We start from the raw sequence: 19,067 nt of genomic DNA on the forward strand, positions 1-19,067 counted from the left end.
GTCATTTAATTTACAAGTTAGAGTGCATTCAGTTTTCAAAAAAGGTGTGGCATTTTTGAGGCTCATCGAGTCCTCGTCATGTAGAGGGGGACTTTGCTGTTCTTGTGAGGTTGTTCAGCAGAAGCAATACATTGTCATCTGGTACTGAAAAAATCTGGGTCACACACCAAACCATCTCAGATGAACTAAAATCACTATCTTTCTTTACTACACCAAGATATGTAAATAGGGAATGAATCTCGTATGTCATAACAAAAGGGAGCTGACAGGAGGATCGGGACAGTTACTAAATATGATTATGAAATTTCTAACAATATGCACTCTCGTGTGCGACCCACCACCTTATACGCTTAAGCTCGCATGGTGGTGTGGTCTGCCTGTAGCAAACCCTTGGTTTTCACCACCTAGCTTTTCATGAGAAGAATTTGCAATGCGCGCCAAGTCCTCTCCAAGCTGACGTTACATTCCCAATAGTGCCTTTCAATCAGACAGAAAAAAGGAGGCCCTTCTGTTTTATCAGGGCCTTGAATTATTGTAACCAGACAGAGGTGGTACTGTTTGGCCTTATTGCCTTTGGCATTTACTGTAGAACTCTTCTACGGCTGCTGTTCACAAGAATAAATTATGCTGGGTTTTATGGGTAGATAATGATGTTTTTTATTTCTTCGAAGTGATTGGTGCATGACTATTCATCGTTCGATGTGTACCAGACTGTCTCTGTGGGTCGTAGGAGTAAGACTCAAGCGAGATGTGTTCATGTAAGGATATTTTGGCGAAGCAGCTCTGAGCTTTGCTAGTCCATGGAGGTTAGTTACCCTTTTCACTGAGGGTAATTTACAGTTTGTTTCTCAGTGGCTTGTATTGTTTGGGAGGTTTTCCCAATACCTTCTACGTGCTAGAACACTTTGCGAAGGATAGAACGACACACATGTACATCACCATCTGTTTTGATTGCTAGTTATAAAGATGTACTTTCAACAAGGGATTAGAGTCTGCCTTCCATTAAAGTATCCATTTTCAGTTCTTGACTCAGGTTTTTGCGCGATGATGTTGAGGGTTGATATATTGTGGGTATTAGGGTAAGCAATTAACAATCTAATGATAATCCGCACTTGGAACTCTGGTGTTTTTTGTTCATTTTTACTTGTTTACATGTCAATTCATCAAATGAAATAGTCAGGAAGAAGAACTTACATTCCTCACCCAGGGAGGGATACAGCTAGAGGATTAACAAATGGGATGTTCCTTACTTCTGGGGGAGGGACATGGGGGCACTTACCTAGTTTAATCTCTCTGGGACACTCAAGTCTCATCCTAAGCGAATTAATACAATATACAAACCAGGGGCTCTTTCCTAGAGAGTTCAAGTTGGATACGTGAAATTGTACTACATTCAAACTCCAGAACTCTCCGTTCAAACAGGCTGGGTCTCATTGTGTTAGTTATCATTCCTCCATCTTCTGTGGCTTGTGCAGTACGAGTTACTTCAGGAGACCTCATGAAGTTGCCAATTCGGCCTGACCTCAGCTGTCCGACAGAGATTCCTATCCTATGCATCCGTGACATGTCCAAATAGGCAAACTGACAAGTGACATGTGAAGTGACTAAGTGTATTTACATTCTCGGTAAGCGCGCTACATACATCGCTAAATAAGGTTATTAATCATTCATAATCGAGAAAAGAGGTTGGGTGGATCAGGAAGATTCAGACGGCCTGAAATTGACAAGGAAGATTCTTCACTGGGACAAGGATACTTGGCCCACATAAATTTCTTTGGGTTACTTGAGTTCCTCATCCACTGTGGTATTTGTTCAAGAGCTGGGTGATGCATTTAAAGACAATCTACAATGACCATGTCAGATCATGCTGGCTAATGGGGACAGCCTAGATAATGGTCTCCGAATGCGTACTGATTCTTCTGTCATCGATCTGGTTGCACTTATACTTAAATTCCCTGTTATGGTTTGTAGCAGTTTAATTTAATAATCCCGAACGCCTTCGTTCACGACTCTTACAGAATCAAAATCAGTCTCTTTGACACTTGAATCCAAATGCAAAGTCTTTGGTAGGGAAAGTCTGGGCCAGCAAGTTGTCCTACTTCAAGACACAGAAAGATAAATTTGTTAGGGCAGATCGGTTTTTCATTCTCCTGTGCTAACATATTACGGGGTAAATATAAAAACTGGGGTCATCAGTAGCCAATATTAGAATAGATTTCAGGGCTGATCGAACAATGTTTTGATGTGGTTATGGGCTTAGATGTAAAGTCCCAGTTGTAAATTTCTTCTTCTCCCTATCACTTGAATGCTCCTTCCTCAGTGAAAAGGATTATATATACATACAAGCTCTTATGCGATCGCATTACTATTGATCCCCGAGACATTCTGAACACAGTGTTGTTATCCACGTGATCAACCGACATCACTGGCAGTTAACAAAACAGTTGAATAACAGATGAACTTATAATTGATCCCACCCTACCAGGTCCCAATTATGTGAAATATCAGTGTCCTACTGTCCGTAATTCTGCTTTTCATCTGTCAACATAGGTCAGTACTCAAGTTCTTTCTTCCAGTACTGGCTTGACGACAGAAAACTCAGAGTATTTTTCTGGAGACATACTGTGTTCCCTGAAGTCTCAGGCATCATAACAACAATTCTTTCAAGTGATACTTCAAAAGGGTCTTTTACTTCACTCCATCATTCTTGCCAGTACTCAGAAGCCAATATCAGTGTCCAGTACCAAAAATCTGTCACCACAAAAGAATTTTCGATGAATATTCATTAACACCAGAGGAAAGTTCTTTTTTGACATCAACAGAAGAGGGCTCAGGAGATCAGACGCCTGAAATGATCAGAAATCTCACTGCACTTCCCACAGCTTCCTCATTGGTCACCACGGAGAAGTCAACAGCAACTCCAGCTGACGTTTACTCCAGTGCTCTCTCAGATCAGACAGAAAAGACTTCTGTTTCTCCTTTGACTGATAAGACAATGACCTATTCGGACACAACTCCAATGGATGTAGAACGTTCAAGTGATGACACCACAGATATATTGAATGCAAGCTCTGTTTTCAGTGACGTATCTCCATCTGTATCCAGCACTGTGGAGTCAATGCCACTATCACTTGCAGTAACACAACATGTTGATACAGATGAGACTAAAGTACCATCCCTTACCAGTGTTCCAGATGTTGAGGTTGAAAGTGAGAGCAGTCAAACTACCGTAATGGACTCGTTTGCTTCTGTCAGTCCGTCAACAATGAAGTCAGAAACTACATCCTTCCCGAGTGCCACAGATACAGATTTTTCTGGAGACAGCACTACTGTTTTCCCTGAAGTCTCAAGCATCATAACAACAACAGTGCTTTCAAGTGATACTTCAAAAGGTGCTTTTACTTCATCCTCATCTGTCTTCAGTACTCAGAAGCCAATATCAGTGTCATCTGGTACGCAAAAATCTGTCACCACAAGCAAGTTCGATGAATATTCATTAACACCAGAGGAAAGTTCTTTTTTGACATCAACAGAAGAGGACTCAGGAGATCAGACGCCTGAAATGATCAGAAATCTCACTGCACTTCCCACAGCTTCCTCATTGGTCACCACGGAGAAGTCAACAGCAACTCCAGCTGACGTTTACTCCAGTGCTCTCTCAGATCAGACAGAAAAGACTTCTGTTTCTCCTTTGACTGATAAGACAATGACCTATTCGGACACAACTCCAATGGATGTAGAACGTTCAAGTGATGACACCACAGATATATTGAATGCAAGCTCTGTTTTCAGTGACGTATCTCCATCTGTATCCAGCACTGTGGAGTCAATGCCACTATCACTTGCAGTAACACAACATGTTGATACAGATGAGACTAAAGTACCATCCCTTACCAGTGTTCCAGATGTTGAGGTTGAAAGTGAAAGCAGTCAAACTACCGTAATGGACTCGTTTGCTTCTGTCAGTCCGTCAACAATGAAGTCAGAAACTACATCCTTCCCGAGTGCCACAGATACAGATTTTTCTGGAGACAGCATTACTGTTTTCCCTGAAGTCTCAAGCATCATAACAACAACAGTGCTTTCAAGTGATACTTCAAAAGGTGCTTTTACTTCATCCTCATCTGTCTTCAGTACTCAGAAGCCAATATCAGTGTCATCTGGTACGCAAAAATCTGTCACCACAAGCAAGTTCGATGAATATTCATTAACACCAGAGGAAAGTTCTTTTTTGACATAACAGAAGAGGCTCAGGAGATCAGACGTCTGAAATGATCAGAAATCTCACTGCACTTCCCACAGCTTCCTCATTGGTCACCACGGAGAAGTCAACAGCAACTCCAGCTGACGTTTACTCCAGTGCTCTCTCAGATCAGACAGAAAAGACTTCTGTTTCTCCTTTGACTGATAAGACAATGACCTATTTGGACACAACTCCAATGGATGTAGAACGTTCAAGTGATGACACCACAGATATATTGAATGCAAGCTCTGTTTTCAGTGACGTATCTCCATCTGTATCCAGCACTGTGGAGTCAATACCACTATCACTTGCAGTAACACAACATGTTGATACAGATGAGACTAAAGTACCATCCCTTACCAGTGTTCCAGATGTTGAGGTTGAAAGTGAAAGCAGTCAACCTACCGTAATGGACTCGTTTGCTTCTTCAGTCCGTCAACAATGAAGTCAGAAACTACATCCTTCCCGAGTGCCACAGATACAGATTTTTCTGGAGACAGCACTACTGTTTTCCCTGAAGTCTCAAGCATCATAACAACAACAGTGCTTTCAAGTGATACTTCAAAAGGTGCTTTTACTTCATCCTCATCTGTCTTCAGTACTCAGAAGCCAATATCAGTGTCATCTGGTACGCAAAAATCTGTCACCACAAGCAAGTTCGATGAATATTCATTAACACCAGAGGAAAGTTCTTTTTTGACATCAACAGAAGAGGGCTCAGGAGATCAGACGCCTGAAATGATCAGAAATCTCACTGCACTTCCCACAGCTTCCTCATTGGTCACCACGGAGAAGTCAACAGCAACTCCAGCTGACATTTACTCCAGTGCTCTCTCAGATCAGACAGAAAAGACTTCTGTTTCTTCTTTGACTGATAAGACAATGACCTATTCGGACACAACTCCAATGGATGTAGAACGTTCAAGTGATGACACCACAGATATATTGAATGCAAGCTCTGTTTTCAGTGACGTATCTCCATCTGTATCCAGCACTGTGGAGTCAATGCCACTATCACTTGCAGTAACACAACATGTTGATACAGATGAGACTAAAGTACCATCCCTTACCAGTGTTCCAGATGTTGAGGTTGAAAGTGAAGCAGTCAACCTACCGTAATGGACTCGTTTGCTTCTGTCAGTCCTCAACAATGAAGTCAGAAACTACATCCTTCCCGAGTGCCACAGATACAGATTTTTCTGGAGACAGCACTACTGTTTTCCCTGAAGTCTCAAGCATCATAACAACAACAGTGCTTTCAAGTGATACTTCAAAAGGTGCTTTTACTTCATCCTCATCTGTCTTCAGTACTCAGAAGCCAATATCAGTGTCATCTGGTACGCAAAAATCTGTCACCACAAGCAAGTTCGATGAATATTCATTAACACCAGAGGAAAGTTCTTTTTTGACATTAACAGAAGAGGCTCAGGAGATCAGACGTCTGAAATGATCAGAAATCTCACTGCACTTCCCACAGCTTCCTCATTGGTCACCACGGAGAAGTCAACAGCAACTCCAGCTGACGTTTACTCCAGTGCTCTCTCAGATCAGACAGAAAAGACTTCTGTTTCTTCTTTGACTGATAAGACAATGACCTATTCGGACACAACTCCAATGGATGTAGAACGTTCAAGTGATGACACCACAGATATATTGAATGCAAGCTCTGTTTTCAGTGACGTATCTCCATCTGTATCCAGCACTGTGGAGTCAATACCACTATCACTTGCATAACACAACATGTTGATACAGATGAGACTAAAGTACCATCCCTTACCAGTGTTCCAGATGTTGAGGTTGAAAGTGAAAGCAGTCAACCTACCGTAATGGACTCGTTTGCTTCTTTCAGTCCATCAACAATGAAGTCAGAAACTACATCCTTCCCGAGTGCCACAGATACAGATTTTTCTGGAGACAGCACTACTGTTTTCCCTGAAGTCTCAAGCATCATAACAACAACAGTGCTTTCAAGTGATACTTCAAAAGGTGCTTTTACTTCATCCTCATCTGTCTTCAGTACTCAGAAGCCAATATCAGTGTCATCTGGTACGCAAAAATCTGTCACCACAAGCAAGTTCGATGAATATTCATTAACACCAGAGGAAAGTTCTTTTTTGACATCAACAGAAGAGGGCTCAGGAGATCAGACGCCTGAAATGATCAGAAATCTCACTGCACTTCCCACAGCTTCCTCATTGTGTCACCACGGAGAAGTCAACAGCAACTCCAGCTGACGTTTACTCCAGTGCTCTCTCAGATCAGACAGAAAAGACTTCTGTTTCTCCTTTGACTGATAAGACAATGACCTATTTGGACACAACTCCAATGGATGTAGAACGTTCAAGTGATGACACCACAGATATATTGAATGCAAGCTCTGTTTTCAGTGACGTATCTCCATCTGTATCCAGCACTGTGGAGTCAATACCACTATCACTTGCAGTAACACAACATGTTGATACAGATGAGACTAAAGTACCATCCCTTACCAGTGTTCCAGATGTTGAGGTTGAAAGTGAAAGCAGTCAACCTACCGTAATGGACTCGTTTGCTTCTTTCAGTCCATCAACAATGAAGTCAGAAACTACATCCTTCCCGAGTGCCACAGATACAGATTTTTCTGGAGACAGCACTACTGTTTTCCCTGAAGTCTCAAGCATCATAACAACAACAGTGCTTTCAAGTGATACTTCAAAAGGTGCTTTTACTTCATCCTCATCTGTCTTCAGTACTCAGAAGCCAATATCAGTGTCATCTGGTACGCAAAAATCTGTCACCACAAGCAAGTTCGATGAATATTCATTAACACCAGAGGAAAGTTCTTTTTTGACATCAACAGAAGAGGACTCAGGAGATCAGACGCCTGAAATGATCAGAAATCTCACTGCACTTCCCACAGCTTCCTCATTGGTCACCACGAGAAGTCAACAGCAACTCCAGCTGACGTTTACTCCAGTGCTCTCTCAGATCAGACAGAAAAGACTTCTGTTTCTCCTTTGACTGATAAGACAATGACCTATTGGACACAACTCCAATGGATGTAGAACGTTCAAGTGATGACACCACAGATATATTGAATGCAAGCTCTGTTTTCAGTGACGTATCTCCATCTGTATCCAGCACTGTGGAGTCAATGCCACTATCACTTGCAGTAACACAACATGTTGATACAGATGAGACTAAAGTACCATCCCTTACCAGTGTTCCAGATGTTGAGGTTGAAAGTGAAAGCAGTCAACCTACCGTAATGGACTCGTTTGCTTCTGTCAGTCCGTCAACAATGAAGTCAGAAACTACATCCTTCCCGAGTGCCACAGATACAGATTTTTCTGGAGACAGCACTACTGTTTTCCCTGAAGTCTCAAGCATCATAACAACAACAGTGCTTTCAAGTGATACTTCAAAAGGTGCTTTTACTTCATCCTCATCTGTCTTCAGTACTCAGAAGCCAATATCAGTGTCATCTGGTACGCAAAAATCTGTCACCACAAGCAAGTTCGATGAATATTCATTAACACCAGAGGAAAGTTCTTTTTTGACATAACAGAAGAGCTCAGGAGATCAGACGCTGAAATGATCAGAAATCTCACTGCACTTCCCACAGCTTCCTCATTGGTCACCACGGAGAAGTCAACAGCAACTCCAGCTGACGTTTACTCCAGTGCTCTCTCAGATCAGACAGAAAAGACTTCTGTTTCTTCTTTGACTGATAAGACAATGACCTATTCGGACACAACTCCAATGGATGTAGAACGTTCAAGTGATGACACCACAGATATATTGAATGCAAGCTCTGTTTTCAGTGACGTATCTCCATCTGTATCCAGCACTGTGGAGTCAATGCCACTATCACTTGCAGTAACACAACATGTTGATACAGATGAGACTAAAGTACCATCCCTTACCAGTGTTCCAGATGTTGAGGTTGAAAGTGAAAGCAGTCAAACTACCGTAATGGACTCGTTTGCTTCTTCAGTCCGTCAACAATGAAGTCAGAAACTACATCCTTCCCGAGTGCCACAGATACAGATTTTTCTGGAGACAGCACTACTGTTTTCCCTGAAGTCTCAAGCATCATAACAACAACAGTGCTTTCAAGTGATACTTCAAAAGGTGCTTTTACTTCATCCTCATCTGTCTTCAGTACTCAGAAGCCAATATCAGTGTCATCTGGTACGCAAAAATCTGTCACCACAAGCAAGTTCGATGAATATTCATTAACACCAGAGGAAAGTTCTTTTTTGACATAACAGAAGAGGACTCAGGAGATCGGACGTCTGAAATGATCAGAAATCTCACTGCACTTCCCACAGCTTCCTCATTGGTCACCACGGAGAAGTCAACAGCAACTCCAGCTGACGTTTACTCCAGTGCTCTCTCAGATCAGACAGAAAAGACTTCTGTTTCTTCTTTGACTGATAAGACAATGACCTATTCGGACACAACTCCAATGGATGTAGAACGTTCAAGTGATGACACCACAGATATATTGAATGCAAGCTCTGTTTTCAGTGACGTATCTCCATCTGTATCCAGCACTGTGGAGTCAATGCCACTATCACTTGCAGTAACACAACATGTTGATACAGATGAGACTAAAGTACCATCCCTTACCAGTGTTCCAGATGTTGAGGTTGAAAGTGAAAGCAGTCAACCTACCGTAATGGACTCGTTTGCTTCTTTCAGTCCATCAACAATGAAGTCAGAAACTACATCCTTCCCGAGTGCCACAGATACAGATTTTTCTGGAGACAGCACTACTGTTTTCCCTGAAGTCTCAAGCATCATAACAACAACAGTGCTTTCAAGTGATACTTCAAAAGGTGCTTTTACTTCATCCTCATCTGTCTTCAGTACTCAGAAGCCAATATCAGTGTCATCTGGTACGCAAAAATCTGTCACCACAAGCAAGTTCGATGAATATTCATTAACACCAGAGGAAAGTTCTTTTTTGACATCAACAGAAGAGGGCTCAGGAGATCAGACGTCTGAAATGATCAGAAATCTCACTGCACTTCCCACAGCTTCCTCATTGTCACCACGGAGAAGTCAACAGCAACTCCAGCTGACGTTTACTCCAGTGCTCTCTCAGATCAGACAGAAAAGACTTCTGTTTCTTCTTTGACTGATAAGACAATGACCTATTCGGACACAACTCCAATGGATGTAGAACGTTCAAGTGATGACACCACAGATATATTGAATGCAAGCTCTGTTTTCAGTGACGTATCTCCATCTGTATCCAGCACTGTGGAGTCAATCCGACTATCACTTGCAAGTAACACAACATGTTGATACAGATGAGACTAAAGTACCATCCCTTACCAGTGTTCCAGATGTTGAGGTTGAAAGTGAAAGCAGTCAACCTACCGTAATGGACTCGTTTGCTTCTTTCAGTCCATCAACAATGAAGTCAGAAACTACATCCTTCCCGAGTGCCACAGATACAGATTTTTCTGGAGACAGCACTACTGTTTTCCCTGAAGTCTCAAGCATCATAACAACAACAGTGCTTTCAAGTGATACTTCAAAAGGTGCTTTTACTTCATCCTCATCTGTCTTCAGTACTCAGAAGCCAATATCAGTGTCATCTGGTACGCAAAAATCTGTCACCACAAGCAAGTTCGATGAATATTCATTAACACCAGAGGAAAGTTCTTTTTTGACATCAACAGAAGAGGGCTCAGGAGATCAGACGCCTGAAATGATCAGAAATCTCACTGCACTTCCCACAGCTTCCTCATTGGTCACCACGAGAAGTCAACAGCAACTCCAGCTGACGTTTACTCCAGTGCTCTCTCAGATCAGACAGAAAAGACTTCTGTTTCTCCTTTGACTGATAAGACAATGACCTATTTGGACACAACTCCAATGGATGTAGAACGTTCAAGTGATGACACCACAGATATATTGAATGCAAGCTCTGTTTTCAGTGACGTATCTCCATCTGTATCCAGCACTGTGGAGTCAATACCACTATCACTTGCAGTAACACAACATGTTGATACAGATGAGACTAAAGTACCATCCCTTACCAGTGTTCCAGATGTTGAGGTTGAAAGTGAAAGCAGTCAACCTACCGTAATGGACTCGTTTGCTTCTGTCAGTCCGATCAACAATGAAGTCAGAAACTACATCCTTCCCGAGTGCCACAGATACAGATTTTTCTGGAGACAGCACTACTGTTTTCCCTGAAGTCTCAAGCATCATAACAACAACAGTGCTTTCAAGTGATACTTCAAAAGGTGCTTTTACTTCATCCTCATCTGTCTTCAGTACTCAGAAGCCAATATCAGTGTCATCTGGTACGCAAAAATCTGTCACCACAAGCAAGTTCGATGAATATTCATTAACACCAGAGGAAAGTTCTTTTTTGACATCAACAGAAGAAGGCTCAGGAGATCAGACGCCTGAAATGATCAGAAATCTCACTGCACTTCCCACAGCTTCCTCATTGGTCACCACGGAGAAGTCAACAGCAACTCCAGCTGACATTTACTCCAGTGCTCTCTCAGATCAGACAGAAAAGACTTCTGTTTCTCTCTTTGACTGATAAGACAATGACCTATTTGGACACAACTCCAATGGATGTAGAACGTTCAAGTGATGACACCACAGATATATTGAATGCAAGCTCTGTTTTCAGTGACGTATCTCCATCTGTATCCAGCACTGTGGAGTCAATGCCCTATCACTTGCAGTAACACAACATGTTAGATACAGATGAGACTAAAGTACCATCCCTTACCAGTGTTCCAGATGTTGAGGTTGAAAGTGAAAGCAGTCAACCTACCGTAATGGACTCGTTTGCTTCTTCAGTCCGTCAACAATGAAGTCAGAAACTACATCCTTCCCGAGTGCCACAGATGCAGATTTTTCTGGAGACAGCACTACTGTTTTCCCTGAAGTCTCAAGCATCATAACAACAACAGTGCTTTCAAGTGATACTTCAAAAGGTGCTTTTACTTCATCCTCATCTGTCTTCAGTACTCAGAAGCCAATATCAGTGTCATCTGGTACGCAAAAATCTGTCACCACAAGCAAGTTCGATGAATATTCATTAACACCAGAGGAAAGTTCTTTTTTGACATCAACAGAAGAGGCTCAGGAGATCAGACGTCTGAAATGATCAGAAATCTCACTGCACTTCCCACAGCTTCCTCATTGTTCACCACGGAGAAGTCAACAGCAACTCCAGCTGACATTTACTCCAGTGCTCTCTCAGATCAGACAGAAAAGACTTCTGTTTCTCCTTTGACTGATAAGACAATGACCTATTTGGACACAACTCCAATGGATGTAGAACGTTCAAGTGATGACACCACAGATATATTGAATGCAAGCTCTGTTTTCAGTGACGTATCTCCATCTGTATCCAGCACTGTGGAGTCAATACCACTATCACTTGCAGTAACACAACATGTTGATACAGATGAGACTAAAGTACCATCCCTTACCAGTGTTCCAGTTCATTGTTGACGGACTGAACATTTCAGTAGCACTATAATCTGGGGAATCAGTCGTTGCAATGGATCCATAAGACTGAGTAGTGGTTGGCTCATTTTTTTTCTTCTCTTCATGCGGAGTGGCAGGTGTGGAAGTTTGTTCTAACACACTAGTGCCAGGACTAGGTGTTTGATGAGTGCATCCTGATTGTACTATATTTGAAGTTACTTCACTTTCCATTTGGGCTTTAGCTTCTGTATGTGTAAAGGTTAAACTTGAAGATAATGCTATGGTAGAGATATGTGGATGTGGGCTGGTTGTAAACATATTTACAGTTTGGACTACTGAACCCTCCTCCTGCGTTATAGATACCGCATCAGTTCCAACTCTCTCTGTAGAGGAAGTTAAACGTATTGGGCTGACTCTAATCCCTCCTTGACTTGTGATTTTATCCTCCGGAGTTTCAATCAGTGCTTCAGATTTTGAAGATTCAGTACCTCCTGCAGCTGGTGTGACCTCAGCCTTGGCTATCTGCTTAAGAGAGGGTGCACTACTAAATACTGAAGAAGTTGTTGTGCTTAAGATAAATCCTTCTGTGGTCTGGATCTCTTTCCTCCCCTCTACATCTTGAGTGGGGCCTCTTGATGATGTTGCTGTTTCCCTATCAGCGTCAGCGGTGGAAGGACTATACACAGTCTCTAACACAGACTCTGTGCTGTCTTTAACAGCTGGACTGGGAGATCTGCTCTCTGTTTCCGCTACGATTTCAACTTTATCTTTGTCTGTGTAAAATCTGGTTGAAGAAGTAGTTGGAGATTCATCCTCAGTCTTCTGTCTCTGAGTCAGATTTGAGTCACTTTTCCCATGGGCAGGAGTTCTTCCTGTCTCATGTGTCCCTTCTTGTACAGACATAGTGCTGAAAGCAGGGGTTTTCACATTAGCCTTTGATGTTTGGGTTTCTTTAACTGCTTTGGTTCTCTGTGGCTCAGTTGGTGTTACTGCAGGAAGAAGGTCAGTAGTATCTGTGGAAGCCGAGCCAGCCACAGTTATTTGTGGAGTTTCCAGTGGAATCTTGTCTTCTACTGTTGTGGCAATAACAGAGGTTAAGTCTTTGTGTTTTTGGCCTTTTGTGGTCAGATCATCCCCTAATTGAGGAGGCATTGATTCAACTGTTGGCCTTCTGTCAGGCTCAGAGACAACCATATATGGGGTTTCTGTAAAAGCCAGAGGTTCTGTAGGTTCCTGTGTAGATTTAGTGAAGCTACCATCAGAGAAATCAGTCAAAATCTGGGTACCTTTGGCCTCTTTTTCTTCCACGCTTTGAGGCTCCAATGTGATCTCTTGTTTACCATTAATAAAGCTGATACCTGGGGTGATGGTTATGGCAGCTTGTGGGAAACGTTCTGGGTCTCTGCTTTGTATGATTGTCTCATCAACACCTACAGAGGGAGTGGGATGGTCCAGCAAAACTGGTGTGGCAAGAGACTGAGCATTCTGTGATTCTGAAGCCTGGTTAGCTGTAAAGAAAATAAAGGAAAATTAGCACATGAATATTTAGTTTATGCATTAAAAAATACCCAAGGAACAATGTTAACATATGAAAAGGCAGCAAAATTACACCATTCCTAACTTCCTATTTCTTCATTCAACATTGCTGTAATTCACATGCTAGCATCACAAAGCTATCACGTATAGCACAGTGCTGTATAGTACATATGGTACAACTGTTAATCTGAATATGACTGTGTTGTGGAAGTGTTCAAATTATCATGTTCACTCCTTGTATATAACAAAAAAAGGAAATTCCTTGAAGTAATTCAGATCTTAGCTGTCTAAGTCTAACACAGAAGCAGCATTCTGTTTCCACTGCAGCAATGTTATCATCAGTCGCCTACACTATGTTGCCAAATGGGTTTATGTATTCCTATAAATAAACAAGATTTGTCTGGCTGGAAGTAGTCCACATAGTGTTTAAAAGGTAGTGGCTTTAGACTGCTGCAAAAAATATGTTCATCCAAAGCGCTTTACTTAGGAAACAGTGAACAAAAAAATGAACTTTACTGAAAATGGACCTGATAACTGAGGCACAGCATGGCCTGTCCTCTCTGGAAATCATCTGTTTAGCCTCATTACAAGAGTGAACATTTCCACTTTTACTTTGCAAGCAAAGAAAAGAAAGGAAAAGCCCGTTGATACTAAGCCATAGAATTATGAATTTAACAAAGATGATAACATATACAGTGCTGGCTGTAGAAAGAGAAGCTGTGATTAATCTTAAAATTAACAGTGTTGCTATGCTCCTTACCCATGTTTGCATGATGTATAAGCAAGGAGGAAAAGACTATTCTCACACCAAAATGAGAAATCTGTTCATAAACAAATTGAATAACCTCTACCTCCTTCTCTCTCTCTGTTTCTGCCACTTGTTCTCTCTCTCTCTCTCTCTCGCTCTCGCTCTCTCTCTCTCTCTCTCTCTCTCTCTCTCTCTCTCTCTCTCTCTCTCTCTCTCTCTCTCTCTCTCTCTCTCTCCCTCTCTCTCTCTCTCTCTCACTCCTTTCCCACAAATGACGATTAACAAAAATTACTGGTTGCAACAATAACACCTGCAGTAGCTCAGCTTTGCAAAAAGACACCTGTTAGAAATCCAGGTAAGGCCTGGGAACTAGGCAATATTCCCACTTGTCAGATCCACACACATTCAGAAACTATCCGTCTCTCACACACAACAACACACACACAGTCCTTCTCTAGTCTTCATCACCTGTCAGCATTATGTAGCTGTCCAACTTTCAAAGAAGCACAAGTTCAGCTTGCATTCAAGATTAGTTACAAATTAGGTAAATACTTCAATGAACTGGACAAACTGGGATTTACCTAAAAACTCTCCTATTTTGTTCTTGTTCTACTCCCAACCAGTATTTAAAGATTTGGGTTGAGGGAAATTAGAGTTAAATGTGTAACAACTGCTGGAATTGTTTTTTAAAAGCAATCATTTTTCAACAATCACATTTTTTAGTTTAAACATTTTGAAGTCGTTTTACATATTGAGTTTTAATAACTCATAATGGGCATGAATGTCATGATAATTGATTTTCTTTTTTTTTCTTTTTTGTCTTTAATGACTTTTAAAAACAAGAATTGGGTGCACAAGTTTTAATTTAGTTTGGATTTTCTCTATTCCACACAGTATCAAAAGTGTACACACAGGCTCAAATATATACTCTCACTTAAATACCTATGGCCATTTAACTTGTCTTTAGCTGACTTCTCTTTAACTGACTAGGGCTGTTAGTTTATCTGCCAGCACAAAAAAGATTTTTGATGGCACTCACTGGATTGACCACTAATCAGAACAATGGGAAGGTTCAAGGAATTCATTCAAGTTCTAAACTGTAGATTAGCACAAGTTGGGAAGATCTCTTGGAGCTATTTATAAGCAACTGCAGATTTAAAGACCATCAGTTATTCGTATGTGTCACTTTACCAGGTCTGGAAGAAGAACCAAACTGTCGCCCTCAGATGAGAGGAAATTGGATGTTCAGGAACAACCTAGGAACCACAGAGGCTTAATCCTGTCATGAAACTCCTGGAAGAGCAGTGTCACAGTCCACAGTGAAGTAATTTTTACATCACCATTGACTGAGATGGTGCCGACCAAGAAAGAAGCTTATGCTTCTAAATTGACATCCTTAACCTCAACAGAAATTTGCAGCTGTCTACATGAACAAGCTTTTCCAGAGAAAGTCTTTGTCTTGTCTGACCATAAAACCTAACAGCAATTACAAGAGTTATGTTTGGAGGAATAAAGGTGAGGCTTTAGCACAGAACACTGTACCAGCTGCTAAGTATGGTGGTGGTGGTAGCATCATGCTCTGGAACTGTTTTGCTTCCAGTGGTACTGGTTGATTGCACAAAGTTAATGAAATTATCAAGGAGGTCTACCTCCAAATTTTTCAACTTCATCTCAAATCAACAGCTAGACAGTTGAAACTTTTGGGTTTTCCAAGAGGACAATCCCAAACACACATCAAAACTGGTTTTGGAATATATAAAGCAAGCTAACATTAAGCTTCTGGAATGGCCTTCCCAAAGCGCAAACCTCAACCCTATTGAAAATTTGCAGATGACACTTAAAAGCCACTTAAAGGCCATTTAAACCAACAACTTTAAATTAACTCTACCAATGCTGCCAAGAGGACAGTTCAAACATCAAGCCAGAATTATGCCAAAATACCAAAAGTGTCTAGTCAAGGTGCAACTTTCTAGGAGGCTTTAAACCAAACACTAGTGGGGAAGTATGCATAGGTTTGAAACAGTATGCATCAGAAAAATCTAAAGTAAATTCAAATTCATTCATTTTGTTAGGGTTGAATGATTGTATGCTGTGCAATCATTCAACCCTAACAAAAGAACGGGTCAAAGAAATCATTAAAAGCCCCCAACTTCAGTGCAATCCATATCCATGAATAACTTATGTAGACTACAACTAGGTCAAGATGAGACGCAGGACAAAAGGTTACAGCAGAAAATACTGCATGGAAACTTGGTGGACAGGTAGAGCATGAGCGAGTGTGGGACTGGCCTTAATGGAGATTACGCTCCTTGTCTGCTTCTAGTTTTTTATATGCATGATAAGGGAGTGCTGTCAACAAAGCTAGCACAGCAATGTTGAAACACAGCAACTCACACCCAGCCCTTATTAATTTGTTTCAAATAAGTCTTAGAATTTTGTAAGGTTACCTGGTGGAAGTGGACAGGCAAGTGATATTAGCTGTTAGCACTAGCTAACAAGTGCTAACAACTAACATGTGAGCTCAGTGGTGCAAATAACAATATGACAGGGATTTCCAGTGAATTTAATTACCTGAATTTAACAATTACCATACAATGCCATACAATGCCAGGTCTCCATAGCACTATATCTATATCAAAGTGAAGTGTAGATAACTTAACCTGCACCACCTTGGGGCGATCGTGGCTCAAGAGTTGGGAGTTCGCCTTGTAATCGGAAGGTTGCCGGTTCGAGCCCCAGCTTGGACAGTCTCGGTCGTTGTGTCCTTGGGCAAGACACTTCACCCGTTGCCTACTGGTGGTGGTCAGAGGGCCCGGTGGCGCCAGTGTTTGGCAGCCTCGCCTCTGTCAGTGCACACCAGGGTGGCTGTGGCTACAAAGTAGCTTGCCATCACCAGTGTGTGATTGGGGGGATGACTGGATATGTAAAGCGCTTTGGAGTCCTTAGGGACTAGTAAAGCGCTATATAAATACAGGCCATTTACCATTTTACCATTTGTGGTACTGAGGCATATTCATATTCATAGACTCTAGGTATTAGAGTTTCCACTATTTTCTGATTGTCTCTTAGTGTTATAAGTTTGATAGCTCTCACCAATGGAGATGTTGTCAAAGCTAAGTATTTCTGTGCACAACACAGTTATACAGGAGTGTAATTCCAACAAGGTAAAATAGGTGAGGGTTATTAGAGTTTACTGCATAAATGTATGTGAGAGGGTTAAAAGTACAAACCTTGCACAAAATAGCATTAATAAGTATAATTAAAATGCAATCCTCTTATCAAGCACTTTACAAAAATGCAATTAAGCCCACTTCTAAAAATGTTAAGTACTCTTATAAAGATTTGTTTAGCAAGCTTTCGTGGACTGGATGTTAAATAGATGTTTAATTACTGTAAGAATGTACTGTTGGTGGTTTTGTGACATCTGTGGTTGCCACGCCTCAGAGTACCAATATTTCAAAAAGTCATAATATGTCATATAAACACTAAGCACTAAACAATGAATTTAATTGTCAGCAATTAATCAGAAACACATGTGCACAGTTCACAATAACTCTGACAGATTTTGAGGTGCTCTAAACAACAATTCATTGATATTATTGTGCACTTTGTTACCATGCATCCAGACGGCACACTCTTCCCAGTGCCACAATATTTTCCAAAAGCTTTTCCCACACAAACTGGGAGGGCAGAAAAGAGAGTGTCTCAGCTGAGCTACATCACATGATGTAGCAGTAAAAGTAGCTATAATCACACACTTTGGTCAGGCAGCCTCCAGCTGTCCTGACAGAGAAGGGAGACTGTGAGTTAGAAATGACATCATCTTTTGAGGTGGTGTCCAGTCTGCACTGAAGAAAGGCATCTGTGCTTACTCAGGTAGACTGCCAACACACCTCTGCTATTGCCAGGCTGGCTGTCAGCAAGCTGGTACGTGCACACACGAGGAGAGAAATACTGCAGCTGCATAGTTATTTGCAGTACAAATACAGAAGTACAGACAGAGTTTGTATTTCTTTCACAGAGAGGGCTCTCTTACACAAGCAATGTCATGTGCATTCTTGGCATCTAAACCAACAACACTGGATATACACAGTGCTTATGGCCACATTAGCACTTTCATTGTGTATAATTTGGAAAGCAGATCATTGCTCTCTCAGGTGGGCTTAGAACCTACCACAAAGTTATTCTCAGTTTCTGCAAAATGACCAGTTCATTCACTTGTATGCTTTCCAATTTAGCAGATCCCTACCCTTCAACACAGACTGCTCTCCAGGGACAAGAAATGAGTCACCATAACAATATTTGAAGCTCAGATGCAAAATTCATGGAGCAAAAAACGGTGCAGCTGCTGTTTGCATGTGAGATCATCCAATGTTGGCCCAATGAAGCCAGTATAGAGGAACACAGAAGTGCCACTGATGATTGCTTAATGAGTTCCCTGGCTGTAACTGACTCATACAACCAAATCACTGCTTGCTAAAAGATTTCACAACTAAGTGTAAGGATCAGATTTAAAGACTTCTTCATAAAGCTTTCATGTCTGCTTTGTGGCTTCTGATGTCACCTGTGGTGAACAGCTCACAGCTCCTTACTATCATTCAGTCTGACTTTTGGAGCTTTATTAAAATAATAGACCATCATTTATCTTTAGAAAGTTAGTTCTCTTGTGCTCGTGGTTGGGAAGTTATGCAAACAAGACCACCACTGAAAGCAACATTTAGTGATTTTCACGTTTTACTGTGACAAAATATATTTAAATTATTCCAACAATTTAAAACATAGTTTCAGTCTCAACCATTTGAATTATGCACAAAACCAGGTTATTTTATCTCACTATTAAATATAAACAGCTATAACAATAGAATTTACTGTTTTGGGAAATAATCCCATCAAAAACTGCAGTGAATCATTTATGATCAGCTTGTCCAAAGGCTTGGGCTTTAACTCACAGATGGCGCTGGTCACACTCTCTAAATGTCTCTCTTTGCTTCATATTATTATTATCTTTCTCTTCCTGTGTTTTTTTTTTTTTTGTCAAAATCATCCTGAAATTACAGTGGGGCAAAAAAGTATTTAGTCAGCCAC

The 19,067-nt window shown here is 41.2% G+C and overlaps 1 protein-coding gene across 1 annotated transcript in view; it reads right to left on the minus strand.

The window, feature by feature from the left end:
- LOC102290179 (versican core protein) overlaps positions 1-19,067 on the minus strand; it is a 61,243-nt gene that overhangs the window by 29,563 nt on the left and 12,613 nt on the right. The window contains exon 8 of the mRNA XM_014333738.2: positions 11,732-13,206. Within this exon, the coding sequence (XP_014189224.2) occupies positions 11,732-13,206 (1,475 nt within the window). The remainder of the gene's footprint in view (positions 1-11,731; positions 13,207-19,067) is intronic.

Source organism: Haplochromis burtoni, unplaced genomic scaffold (assembly GCF_018398535.1).
Source record: "Haplochromis burtoni strain Fernald_Lab_line unplaced genomic scaffold, NCSU_Asbu1 Contig_63, whole genome shotgun sequence".
Classification (NCBI taxonomy): Eukaryota; Metazoa; Chordata; class Actinopteri; order Cichliformes; family Cichlidae; genus Haplochromis; species Haplochromis burtoni.